This window comes from Equus quagga, chromosome 12 (assembly GCF_021613505.1).
Source record: "Equus quagga isolate Etosha38 chromosome 12, UCLA_HA_Equagga_1.0, whole genome shotgun sequence".
Lineage (NCBI taxonomy): Eukaryota > Metazoa > Chordata > Mammalia > Perissodactyla > Equidae > Equus > Equus quagga.
Genome location: NC_060278.1, coordinates 81,471,504 through 81,485,372, shown reverse-complemented (window position 1 = coordinate 81,485,372; position 13,869 = coordinate 81,471,504). Strand labels below are relative to the sequence as shown.

Sequence of the window (13,869 nt, the reverse complement as noted above, 5' to 3'; positions counted from 1 at the left end):
CTCTAAGCTTCCTGGATCTATGGTTTCGTGTCTGTCATTACTTTTGCAAAACTCTTGGCCAGTATTACTTCAGATATTTCTTGTGTTTCTTTCTCTCTTTCTTCTCCTTCTGATATTCCCATTATATATATGTTACACTCTTTGAAAGTGCCTCACAGTTCTTAGATGTTCTCTTCCTTGTTTTTGATTTCTAGCATTTCCTTTTGATTCTTTCTTAGAGTTTCCATCTCTGTGTTTACATTATCCATCTGTTCTTACATGTTGTCTACTTTTCCCATTAGAGTCTTAATATATTAATCACAATTATTTTAAATTCTCTCTCTGAAGATTCCAAAATATGAGTCATATCTGAGTCTGGTTCTGATGGTTGCATTATTTCTTAAGATTGCCATTTTTTTTTTCCTCCTTTTAGCATGTCTTGTAATTTTTTGTTGAAAGGCAGGCATGATGTATCAGGTATTAGGAACTGAAGTAAATAGGCTTTAATGTCAGGTTTTATGTTAATCTGGCAGGGAGTTGGGTCATGTTTAATTTCTCTGTAGTTGCAGGTGCCAGGGGCTTCAAATTCCTCTAGTGTTGCTGTATTTGTCTTTGCTGTTGTCTTTGAGTTTCCATAAGAACTCCTCCTTGGGGCTGGCCAGGTGGCACAGTAGTTAAGTTCACAGGTTCTGCTTCTCAGCAGCCTGAGGTTCGCCAGTTTGGATACCAGGTGCAGACACGGCACCGCTTGGCAAGCCATGCTGTGGCAGGCGTCCCACGTATAAATTAGAGGAAGATGGGCATGGATGTTAGCTCAGGGCCAGTCTTCCTCAGCCAAAAAAAAGAGGAGGACTGACAGTAGTTAGTTCAAGGCTAATCTTCCTCAAAAAAAAAAAAAAAAAAGAACTCCTCCTTGAACAGTCTGCACCTTGAAGCTCTCTTACCAGTAATCCCTTATATTGAAGACCTGCTGGCATGGTGGTAAGGTAATGGAGGAGGGAAAGTATTCTATAATCTTATGATTACATCTGAGTCTGTTAGTGGGCCTGTGTCCCTGGGCTATGACCTTCACAAGTGTTTCTTAGATTTTTCTTTTTTGTTCCCTCCCTTAGGTAAGATAGGAAGGATAGAGTGTGCTGCTGGAGTCAGGTAAATGTCCTTCTCTCAGATGAGATAAGGCTCTGGTAAAGTCCTTTTCTTGGAGAGTAGGCCTTTGTTATATTTCAAAATGGTTACTCTTCTCTTTCCCCTGCTGGAGTCACAAGGGGGATTGGATTTTCTTGGCTCTTTACCATGAGAACCTGGAGGTATTCCTAGAAGTTAAACCCACAAATGCCTGGGGGCCCCTCTAAGACTGTGTCCCCCAGGAGTTTCTCACTCTCACACTGGTCTAAATGCAGCCTCCAGGAATGCATCAAAATTATGACTTAAGTGTGGCTTCTGCTCCAGGTAAGCAGGTACTGGCTGTGACTCTGTGGACTCACCTGACTCTCTAGACTTTGGAGTGGCAGTCTGCCTTGAGACTTCAGTTCTCTGAGTCCAACACAAATGTTAGTTTTTAGTTTATTCAGCTTTTTCTTGTTGTAAATATGGGAGGGATGATTTCCAAGCTCTTGACATCTTAGGGCTGATACTGGAAGTCTTCTCTGGATCTTATTTAAATCTCGTGTTTTAGCAGGCCTCCTCTGATACCGCTTCCGTGGGTGAACAGGTGAGACTGATGTTTCATTACTGCCAGGTAAGACTTGAAGTCCAGGTTCTCTACTCAGCCTCTATTAACACTCAGTGTGAGTGCAAGTGTGTGTTTGAGTATGAGTGTGTGTATGGTGGGGGTCCTCCTTATTAATGTTGGGCAGGGGTGGGAGTTCAGATTCCCCAGTATGCCTCTGCTGATACCACCTGGGCTTGGGAGAGTGACAGACACAATGGGTAAGGCAGTGGCCATGTTATCACTGAGTGGTTGTCAAAGTCCTGATTCTCCATTGGCCTCCAATGATACTACCCCAAGGAGGGACACCTCATTTCTCCTGAATAGGGGTGGAAGTCTAGGCTCCCCTGTGGTCTCCACTGACACTGTGACGGGATAGGGTTCATTAGTGCCCACAGGGATGAAAGTCATTGGGTCTTCTCTGACACTACCCTGACAGGAGTGGGGTTGAGGGGATGGCACTCCATTACAGCCTGGTAAGGGTAGACATCTAGGCTCTCCACTCAGCCCTTGCTGACAGGGATGGGGTGGAGATGCATTTTTTTCTATGGGTTTTGGCTGGAGTAGAACAGCTGTTGTCTAAAAGGTTTCTGTCTTGCTAGGCTGCCCTGTTCCTGGTCCTTTGGCCAGAGAGAGCAGGCTTTTCTTGGGGCTTTTTATGTCTGTGCCTATTGGCATTTCCAGGTTGCCAGCTTGTCCAGTATCCAGGCTGGGATATATAGGCAAAAAGAAACTCCAGAAAACTCACTGCCATTTTGTTCTTTTGGTCCTGAGGTTTTTAGCCAATCTGTCTTCTTCTACCTTTCAGAGTCTTCCTATGTTTGTTTTATACGTAACATCCAGGGTTTTTAGTTTTACTTAGTGGGAGGAATAGGTAAAAGTATGTCTACTCCATCTTCCCAGAAGCAGAAATCAGATTGTCTCTTTATTTTTGATTTAATATGTAGAGTCAACAAGATTACACAGAGAAGCCCACATGAGTTGCTATTCCAAGAGTGCTCTGGAGGGTTAAAATGAGGCCTGAGCCCTCCCTTTACAGGCCAGCAAGATCCTGACAGCATATCCATTCAAGTAGCCCTATATGCCTGACTGGGTTGGAGGTAGATCTCAGGTCTCAGTCCAGAGACTTGGGTCTCATGTTCCCCAAATCCAAATTTGAAAAATAATAGTACGTATCTCCCCAGCTCTCCTGATTGTCAGGAACATTTTGAAAACACTTAAAATTCCATAGATTCTTACAATCATTAGAATCTCATATTTCAGTCTAATGTTTCCTGTAAAAGAATGCAGCAATTTACCATCAAGTGTAAAAATTTTCTCCCTGGCACCCTCAATAAAATAACAGTGATCCTCAAGGTTTATGTCCTGAAATCTAACACTCAAGACATACCAAACTTAGGCTTGGAATGACTGTCTATTTTCAAGTTAATTTACAATTCTTATTCTACTGACAATACTACTCTGACAACTTAAAGAGTTTGGTTTGTGAAAGTATTTATTTTTATTTTTGTGCGTGTGTGTAAGATTGGCCCTGAGCTAACATCTGTTGCCAATCTTCCTCTTTTTTGCTTGAGGAAGATTGTCACTGGAACATCTGTGCCAATCTTTCTCCATTTTATGTGGGATGTGGCCACAGCATGGCTTGACAAGTGGTGATAGGTCTGTACCCAGAATCCGAACCTGCGAACCCTGGGCCACCAACGCAGAGCACATGAACTTAACCATCGCGCTGGCCCTGAAAGTATTTTTTTTTAAACCTTTTTCCTTCAAATATTTAAAAATTAAATATTTTTTCAAATCATACCCAGTACTTACACAAAAATACCTACAGTCAGTTTCCAATCACTTTTCATTCTAAAACAACTTCAAGTTAAAGGTTAAATCAATACATTAACTGGAAAGATTCCTTTTATCCAGCTCCCCTCCTCCCTATTTGATAATAAAACCAATTAAGCACCCAGCAGTCAAGCCACTCACCATGTGTTTGGCAAAACTCCCACTGGGACCAGTGCTGCGTACCAGGTGCCCTTCAGAAGGGAAGTTAAAGTTGCCAGCATTCAGATTTTCTCGTGTGGAGTGATTACCAAAGAGAACAAATGGCTGCCTATTAGGGCTGGAGGGGCAAATCAAAAACATGTGATTAGAAAAGAGATTCCCAGCCAGGACAATCTCCCAGGGAGTGAGTTCTTGGGCTTTTCTGAGTGGTGTCTGGCAGTATGAGCAAAGTAGTCAGTACAGCCCACCTAATGCTCCTTGCTGGTTGGGAAGGGATACCAGATGTCTCGATTCCTCTTACTGACCCATAGGGATCAGTCATTTAGGGACATAAGTAAACCCTAATCAGGTTTATATTTTCAGCTTGTCCTACTTCTTAAGGAGAAAGTTCCATAAGTTTGCTGTCCATGATGCAGAGATGAAGCAAAATCCCAGTTTTAGACAATAGCATCTTAGTAGAAATATAAATTTTAAAGAATGATAGTAGTTCTGATGCTTGGACTGTAGACACAATAGAGCCATTAACCATTCCTGAGTAGCTTTCAGGAGGGAAGGAGGAGAGTAGGGTTGTAAATGTTCTCACCACCACACCTACCTGCCCCTGCAACCATCACCTTTTGCCCTCTCCTCTCTTGCTGGACTTGTGTTTTTATTTTTGTTTTTTCTTTTCACATTCTGCTCACTTCTCAGCAGACGTCAATCGACCCCTCTCAGGTGTTTCACTCAAATCACTCTTGAAAAGGTCACAAAATGTCTTTTTTTTCTTTTGCCTTTATTCCCAAATGCCTTTTATGTAGCATATAACAAACCCAATGGTCAGTCTTCAGCCCGCCCTTCCTTGGTCTCTCTGAAGCACCTGACACTCTCCCCCTGCAAGAACTGTTGCTTCTCAGTCTTCCTTGTCCGTCATTTCCTCCTCTACCTGGCCTCTGAACATTCCTAGGGTTTTACTTTCAGCTGTTTTTTCTCTCCTGTCCTCTCATGATCTACTCCTAAACCTGTTTCCCTTCCAGTTTTTGCAGTATAAACAGCACTATCATTCACCTAGGGACTGAGCTAGACCTAAGAGGCCTCCTTGACTTCTGCTCCCTCACCCTCTAAATGCAATCAATCTACCCAAATTTCACTCCTATTTGTCCAGTTCCCTCCATCCACATGGTCACATGCCTAGTCCATGCCACCATTCTTTTTTCCCTGGAGAAGTGCAATGTTTCCTTGCTTCCACTCTTGCCCTCCTATAATCTAATCTCCACATTGCAAGAAGGATGATCATTTAAATATGCAATGCTTTTATGTTATTTTCAGGAGACAGACCAAAATCTTTCACATGGCCAGCAAGGATTTGCATGGCCTGGCCTGGCCAACTTCTTTAGCTCCACGTAGGGCCACTCTCCCTCAACTCTCATACTCCAGCCAAACTCACCTTCTTTTATCTTCCTTAACACACACTTCTTTTACGTTCCTTATGTTCTCATCTCAGGACCACTGCTTTTCTCCCTTCTCTAAATTATCTTTACTCATCATTCAGATTTTCCTCCTGAAGAGGTCATGCTCTCCAGTTATGATATTTGCAGTACTATGTCCTTTGCTCCTTCATGGCACCAATCAGAGTTTGTAATTATATATTCTTGGTGAGGTTGCTTGATTAATGTCTTACTTCCCCACCACACTATACACTCCATGAGGGCAAAGACCATGTCTGGTTTATTTTTTAACCAAGTATCTCTTGCTTAGTATGTCACATGTTCTCAACATATATTCAACAACTAAAGGATATTTTTTATTTTAATTTTTTGAGGAAGATCAGCCCTGAGCTAACATCTGCTGCCAATCCTCCTCTTTTTGCTGAGGAAGACTGGCCCTGAACTAACATCCATGCCCATCTTCCTCTACTTTATATGTGGGACGCCTACCACAGCATGGTGTGCCAAGTGGTGCCATGACTGCACCCAGGATCCGAACCAACAAACCCCAAGCTGCCGAAGTGGAACATGTACACTTAACCACTGCGCCACCAGGCCAGCCCCTAAGGAAATTTTAAAAAGAGTTTCTGCTATGGACTGAATGTGTCCCCATAAAATTCATGTGAAAATCCTAACCCCCAAAGTTTAGGATGTAGGGCCTTTGGGAGGTGATTAGGTCTTAAGGATGGATCCCTCATGAATGGGATTATTAAAGAGGCTCTGTGGCCAAGTGGTTAAGTTCACGCGCCCAGCTTCAGCGGCCCAGGGTTTCTCTGGTTTGAATCCTGCACAGAGACATGGTACCGCTCATTGGGCCATGCTGGGACAGCGTCCCACATGCCACAACTAAAAGGACCAAAGCTGGGAATACATAGCTATACATAGCTATGTACTGGGGGGCTTTGGGGAGCAAAAGGAAAAATGAAATCTTTCAGAAAAAAAAAAGAGGCTCCAGAAAGATTCATCACCCCTACTGCCATGTGAGGTTATAGTTAAATCACAGCTATCTATGGGGAAGTGGGCCCTCACCAGACATTGAATCTGCCAGTGCCAAGATCTTGGACTTCTCAGCCTCTAGAACTCTCAGAAATAAATTTTTTTTTGTTTATAAGCCACCCAGTTTTTGGTATTTTTGTCACAGCAGCTAAAACAAATAAGACAATTTCCTGTATCCTCTACCTTTTCCTTAAATTGCCCTTAGTTGTCATGCAGAAAATTCTTTGCATTTCTTTTCATTACTCTTAAAAATACTTCCTTAAGCTTCACGCAAACAGGGGCTCTTAAAAATAAACATGACTCTGATTTTTCTTCTAAAGCTTAATTCAAGCTAAGTGACACTTTGGGCAGAAAAAGATGATTAGTTTGTCTCACTATCAGATTGGATTGGAATTGGGGAAGAAAAGAGAGGAAAGATCTACTCTCATCTATCCATTAGTGGAACTCTTCCCTGCTGGGCCCTCCTGATGATCTCTACACGAGAGGTGCTGAAGGCAACACTTGAAGAAAACAAACACAGCAACCCTCACTGCTCCAGGTCTTCCTCTGGCTGGACCTTTACACTAGATCCCTTTTACTTCCCACAAGCCACTACTGATCCCTGCCCAGCTCTTGGACACTCTGCTTCCTCTCGCTTTCCTGGGCTAGGGAAATAATAAAAAAATTCCCTTCTTTAGATTTCAGCAAGCTACAGTGTTTTAAAAGCTAGTTTACTAAAAAGCTATATTTAAAAAGTACAAAAATACAGGGGCTGGCCCCCTGGCCGAGTGGTTAAGTTTGCACGCTCCGCGGCAGGCGGCCCAGTGTTTCGTTGGTTCGAATTCTGGGCGCGGACATGGCACTGCTCATCAAGCCACGCTGAGGCAGCGTCCCACATGCTACAACTAGAAGGACCCACAATGAAGAATATACAACTATGTACCGGGGGGCTTTGGGGAGAAAAAGGAAAAAAAATAAAATTAAAAAAAAAAAAGTACAAAAATACAAAAGCAGTGAAACAGATGATTTTACAGAGTATAGATTTCTTACCCAGTGATGATTAAAGTCAACCCATGTTTTCCTGACTCTAGCTTCTGAACTTATATGCTCCCCCATATCCATCCTCCTTGTCAACCCCATTTTCTCTACTACCATTCATCTTTCTACTCTAAAAACCTTACCTGTTTTCAGTTATATGGCTGGAGATCATTCCATGACTGAAGTAACTTCTGAATGGCTAAAAAAGAAGTCAACATTGTATGTATTAAGATCATAATTTTATAAAACAATCACAAAAACTCTCATATATGTATCTATGTATATAATGTGTGTGAGTGTGATAGAGACAGAGTGTGAGAGTGAGAGAGAGAGAAATGTATGTTTGTAGATAAGAACGTGGAAGAATGTGGTGGATAGCAAAATGAATTTTGGGGACAGGTAGCAAACAAACAAAAAAATAGCAAAGAAATAAAAGACAAAAGGCTACAAAAGAAAAAGAAAAGGAAATGAAAGAAAAGAAATTATTGTCAAATTTTACAGTTTTTAACTACTGAAAGGAAACTGGACCAAACACAACTATGGTCCAGGTTACTAACCATATGGAAATTTTTTCTTCTATTTAAAAAATTTTTTTCTACATTTCCAATAAAGTAATATATATTCATTCTAACATACTAATTTAAAATGAGCAATGAGGAAGAATCGAAGGAACTCAGAAGTACACTGATGGAAGCTTCCCAGGTAATCACAGAAGTGCTTCCTGACTCTGGTGTGCACAGTGCTAGGCTAAACACTAACCAAAATTGATACACAGGGTCAAAAGGGTTCAAATTTCAAAAGGTAATTTTAACCCCCATAAATAACACCTGTTGGGTTTTTTCCCCAATTAGATAAGTAATATATGCTTATTTTACAATACAATAAAAACTGCCTACAATCTCTAAGAACTGTTAACATTCTGGTACATTTTCTTTAAATCTATTTTCTATGATACATTCATAGAATATATATGACTGTACCAAAGTTCATTAAATAGTCGTCTACTCTTGGAAATTTATATTGCTACTAACTCTCTTATATCATGAACAATACTGTAAGGAACAACTGTTCATAAATTTTATCTGCAGCTCTGATTATTTCCTTAAGGCAGATCTGGAAATGAAATTATAGGGGAAAAAGGCAGAACTATATTGCCAAATTGTTTTTCAAAAAAGTTTTATCAATGTACATTTCTACTTACAATACATGAGTGTGCCTAGCTCAGGGTATCATCATAAACAATGTCCATTAAATGTCCATTTAAAAATATATTTGCCAGGGGTCAGCCCCATGGCCAGGTGGTTAAAGTTCTGTACACTTTTCTTCAGTGGCCTGGGGGTCATGGGTTCGAATCCTGGGTGCAGACCTACTCCATTAATCATCCATGCTGTGGAGGCATCCCACATACAAAGTAGAGGAAGACTGGCACAGATGTTAGCTCAGGGCTAATCTTCCTCAAGCAAAAAAAGAGGAGGCTTGGCAATGGATATTAGCTCAGGGCAAATCTTCCTCACAACAATAAATAAATATGGGGCCAGCTCCGTGGCTGAGTGGTTAAGTTCATGCACTCCGCTTAAGCAGTCCAGGACTTCATCAGCTCAGATCCTGGGTGTAGACTTACTACTGCTCATCAGGCCATGGTGGGGTGGCGTCCCACACAGCAGGGCCAGAAGGACCTACAACTAGGATGTACAACTATGTGCTGTGGGGCTTTGGGGAGAAGAAGAAAAAAAAAGACTGGCAACAGATGTTAGCTCAGGTGCCAATCTTTAAATAAATAAATAAATAATAAAAATAAAATAAAAATATATTTGCCAAGTTGATAAATGAAAAATGGTACCTCATTGTTGTTTTATTTTACATCCCTTTGATTTTTAATGATGTAGAATATTTCAGATATGTTCAATTTCCCTTTGATAATTAACTGTTTATTTACATGCTCTGGGTGTTATCAATTGGAGTTTTGGTGTTTGTCTTATTGATCTGTAAAAACTCTTTATACATTAAAATAATCATAGCTAAAATTTACTGAGGTTTTACCATGTGAACTGTGACAGGCACTTAAATGTATTATCTCAAATAATCCTAATAACAACCAAAGCAGTTCATTCTCTCTTTATTCCCTCTCTACAGAGGAGCACCAGATCACAAAGCTAGTGAACTGCAGAGCTGGGATTCTAACTGGGTAGTGATTTGGTTAAAAAAGATCAAATTAAATCCATATCTCACATCATACACACATAAAACTCCCAAATGAATTAGGGATCTAAATGTAAAAAATTAAACCATACAAGTACCAAAAGGGTGAATTCCTCTTTAACCTTAGATTAAAGACTTTCCGTATACAATGATTCAAAATCCAGAAACAATAAACGAAAATACTGACAAATTTACAGAAAGATAAAAAAATATTCATGGCAAAAAACACCATAAACAAAGCAACTGATAAATACGGAAGAAATATTTGGAATATATACCACAGAGAAAAAGTTAACTATCCTAAATATATAAAGAACTCTTAAAAACTAAGGGACAAAAGACCTAAAACCTATGCTCTATAGTTCAGTTAGTAATTTTGAACCAACATTAAAATGGGAAAAAGATATGAGAAAAAAAACCAAAATGGCCTTCAAACGTGAAAAAATGTTTAAGCTTACCCGCAATCAGAAAAATAGGAATAAAAACAATAACAAGATACCATTTCTCATCTATGAGACTATCAAAAATTAAAAAGCATGACAACACATTCTATTGGTGAGGCTGTGGTGAAACAGGCACCCTCATATATTGCTGGTGGGAATGCAAATTGGTACAACCCTTCCGAAGGAAGATCTGGCAATAGCTAAGACAACTACGTATGCACTCACCTGTTGACCCAGCAATCCCATTACTAGGTATACCAATCTCCAATAACATGAAAATACATAAGCACAGAGTTATTTACTATGGTTCTGTTTGCAAGGCAAAATATTGAAAACAGCCTAAATATGCACACATAAGAGAGTGGGTGAATAAATTAAGATAAATCCACACAATGGAGTACTAGGAGCTATAACAAAGAATGAGGAAGATCTCAATGAACTGACCTGGAGAGAGTTCCAGGATATATTGCTAAGTGAAAAAAGAAAAGTGGAAATGACCGCATATAGTGTGCTACCTTTCAATGAAAGAAAGAAGAGGATACAAGAAAACAGACATGTATCTGGTCATCCGCAAAACAGACAGAAAAGATAAACCAGAAACTGAAGAGATTTGTTACCTACTAGTAATGGAGTGGGTGCAAAAAGGGTGGAGAGAAGTAGGGAATGAGAAGGGGGTAGTAAGAAACAAGGGGTGCCAGATACAGCACTGAGTATACCTTTTGGAATATCTTTCACTCTTAGAACCAGCAATGAGAGAAGGAAAAAAAATCCAAGTAACTGAAAAGGGCATCAGTCAGAACTCGAACAACCTCAAGTGGCCTAATACAGAGGTAAATGGATGAAAAGAGGACAAAAAAAATTTGAAAAAATAACGGCCAAAAACTTTCCAAACTTGATGAAAACTATAAATCAACAGATCTAAGAAGCTCAACAAAACCCAAGCACAAGAAAATATGAAGAAAATTACAGTGAGATATCCCATAATCAAATTACTCAAAACCGGTAATATAAGAGAAAAATCTTAAAAGCTACCAGAGGAAAAAAAGACCAGTTATGTACAGAGGAACAAGAATAAAGATGAAAGACTTCTCATCAGAAACAATGTAAGTGAGCAAGACAGTGGAACACATCTTTCAGATACTGAAAGGAAAAAATTGTCAACCTAGAATTCTATACACAGCAAAAATATCTTTCAAAAATGAAGCTGAGGGGCCGGCCCCATGGCCGAGTGGTTGAGTTCACGCGCTCTGCTTTGGCGGCCCAGGGTTTCGCCGGTTCAAGTCCTGGGCACGGACACGGCACCACTCATCAGGCCATGCTGAGGCAGCGTTCCACATGCCACAACTCTAGAAGGATCCACAACTAAAAAAAAAAATACACAACTATGTACTGGGGGACTTTGGGAGAAAAAGGAAAAATAAAATCTTAAAAAAAAAAGAAGATGAAATAAAGATTTTTTTTTCAGACATACAAAAGCTGGAAGAATTAATCACCAGAAGATTTATACCACAAAAAATGTTAAAGGATATCCTTCGAAGAGAAGGAATTCATACCAAATGGAAATCTGGAGCTACACAAAGAACGAAGAGCATCAGAAAGAGTAAATACATAGGCAAATACGTAAGATTATTTTATTATTTAAATCTTTAAAAAATATTTAAAATTTTTAAAAATCTTTAAAGAATAAAAAAACTTTAAAAAATATTTTCAAAAATATTTAAATCTTTAAAAATATTTTAAAGATTTAAAAAAGAAAAGATAATTTTAAAAGATAGTTGTTTAAACAAAAATAATAGCAATACTATAACATGATGTAAAAATAAAATGCATAACAACAGAGATCAACTCCAGTTCCAAAGATCAGAAGTAAGGATTGTTCTGGGCCACAGTGGAGCACAGAGCTGAGGACTGGCAGTGCAAGCCCAAGGTAGGCTCAAGGTCACTCTTCTGATCCTTCCTGTTGACTAGTTTTGGGGAGGGTCCTGCGCCTTGGTTCCTGCTTTAAACACCTCATTTTACTCATGGAGTGGGTCTTAGCCTGAACAACTTCACTACTGTTGTTTGCCTGGAAAGAAAGCCTGTCATTACCTAGAGGTTCAACTGACAAAGGTGTGCTACTCATATGTGGAGAATTATTCCTAAGCTTACTAACCAGTGCCCAACAGAATTCCTAGCTGACAGGCACCATCACACGAAAAAATGAGTATCCTTCTTATAGAGAAGCTGATACAAGAAAAAAACTTCTTATATGGGGGTTGGCAGGTTGGCATGGGGGTTAAAAACTTCTTTACAGCATGCAATAAAGTTAAAGAAATGATAACCAAAACAAATTAGAATTGGTAGCGTCATATTCTGAAAAAAATTCAAAAATAAATAAATTAATTAACCAATTTCTTCTTTCTCTTGACCCTTCCCATACATACCTCACCCGCCTGAGATTCAGAAAGTTCCAGCAGGAAAGGAATTTCTGTGTCAAAATTAGCAAAGAAGCTAGTCCATTGACGTTCAAAAGCCACCAAATCCTAGGAAGAAAATGAAAAAGATAATGTGTTTGGTCAAATAAAGGAGGTACTTTAGAAAACCAGAATCATGAAACTGCATCTGATCTCAAAATACCAGATGATTTAAATATGTCATTTTAAATGGCAGTAGCAAACTACTGATACATGCCACCACATGGATGAAGCTCAAAAACATTATGCCAAGTAAAAGAAGCCGGATATAAAAAAACTCCATTTATATGGAGTAAGGTCCATTCATATGAAATATTCAGAAAAGGCAAATCTATAGAGACAGAAAGTAGATTAACGGTTTGCATGAGGCTTGGGAATAGGAATGGCGATTGACTGCAAGTGAGCACAAGGGAACTGTTTGGGTTGATGAAAATGCTCTAAAATTCAATTGTGGTGATGGTTGCACAACTCTAAATTTACTAAAAATCACTGAATTGTACACTTGAAATGAGTGAATTTTATGGTATATAAATTATACTTCAATAAAGCTGTTCTTAAAGAGGACACTAATGGCCCCCAAGTGCCTTACTTTAGCAACCCTTGTTGGAAAGGGAGTTATTATGAGGCCCCTCAAGGATGGTACTACGTCTAGTGCCAAGAGGGTTATAATCAGTGAAAGTTTGTTCAAGGACAAATTAGTTGACCTTAGTTAGAAGTCCGGTGGGGCCAGGGGTGACCCAGAGCCCTCTCCTCCCTCAGCTTCTCCTCCCAGCGGCCATGGGAGTATGAGCAAGTCTACACACTCCCAGGTGACTTTGCTCTATGTGCAGCCTCCCTCCCTCCCTCATCCCAGCTGATTTTCAGCCTCCTCTCTGAACTTATTCCTGTTCCCAAACATCACACATTGCTTTTTGCTACTGGTTCTTCTTTAAAGCATCATCAGTTAACCAAAAAACATCAACATGAGTTGCTTGACAAGATAGCCCTCAAGTAATATCTTTGCCCTTATTTTGAAGTTGCTGATAATTTCTACTCAAATTGGACAGTTGTCTTCACTGTCCATCTCACACTGTGTACGTGTTAAGCCTGGTGCCTTGCTTGCAGCAGGCAATCCATTTGCTGCACTAAAACTGGCCAGATCTATGCTCTCTTCCATTTTTCTCCTCCAGTAGAGGATATACAAGTGCTCAGACCTATGGGCTCTGTGCTAGCCATGTATTGATTCTGTTTTTGGCCCTAAGCCTAAAGCACAATGGACCTCTGCTGGGAATTATTAGTGTAAACTACATTCTCACTAATGGCTTTGCTATTTTAGAGAGTGAGAGAGAGATGTATGAATATAGGTATACACATATATACATATATGTATATTACACATAATATATATTATATACACATATCTAAAATTATCTTCAGTAATGATGTAGGTGACAGTGCTGATACTGTTTTCTGAGCAAGAGAAGAGAAAATAAAAAGTAGATTTTAAGAAGTAATATAGGTATGGAGTGGCTCTCTTTTTAATAATTTTCTAGAGACACAAGTAATGACTAGAATTGCATTTTAATTACTTTGGTTTGGGGATTCAAATTTTATTAAGAACATTTGTAGACTCACAA

At 39.5% G+C, this 13,869-nt stretch overlaps 1 protein-coding gene across 5 annotated transcripts in view; it reads right to left on the bottom strand.

The window, feature by feature from the left end:
* The window catches only part of DNAAF9 (dynein axonemal assembly factor 9), a 165,756-nt gene that overhangs the window by 100,849 nt on the left and 51,038 nt on the right, over window positions 1-13,869 (bottom strand). For all 5 annotated transcript variants that reach the window (XR_006891119.1, XM_046679049.1, XM_046679051.1 and 2 more), the window contains exons 8-10: window positions 12,224-12,322; window positions 7,302-7,357; window positions 3,665-3,800 (exon numbers count right to left, since the gene is read on the bottom strand). Coding sequence is in view for 4 of the 5 variants with exons in the window: in XM_046679049.1 (XP_046535005.1) it covers window positions 3,665-3,800; window positions 7,302-7,357; window positions 12,224-12,322 (291 nt within the window). In the remaining variant the exon portion in view is untranslated. The remainder of the gene's footprint in view (window positions 1-3,664; window positions 3,801-7,301; window positions 7,358-12,223; window positions 12,323-13,869) is intronic.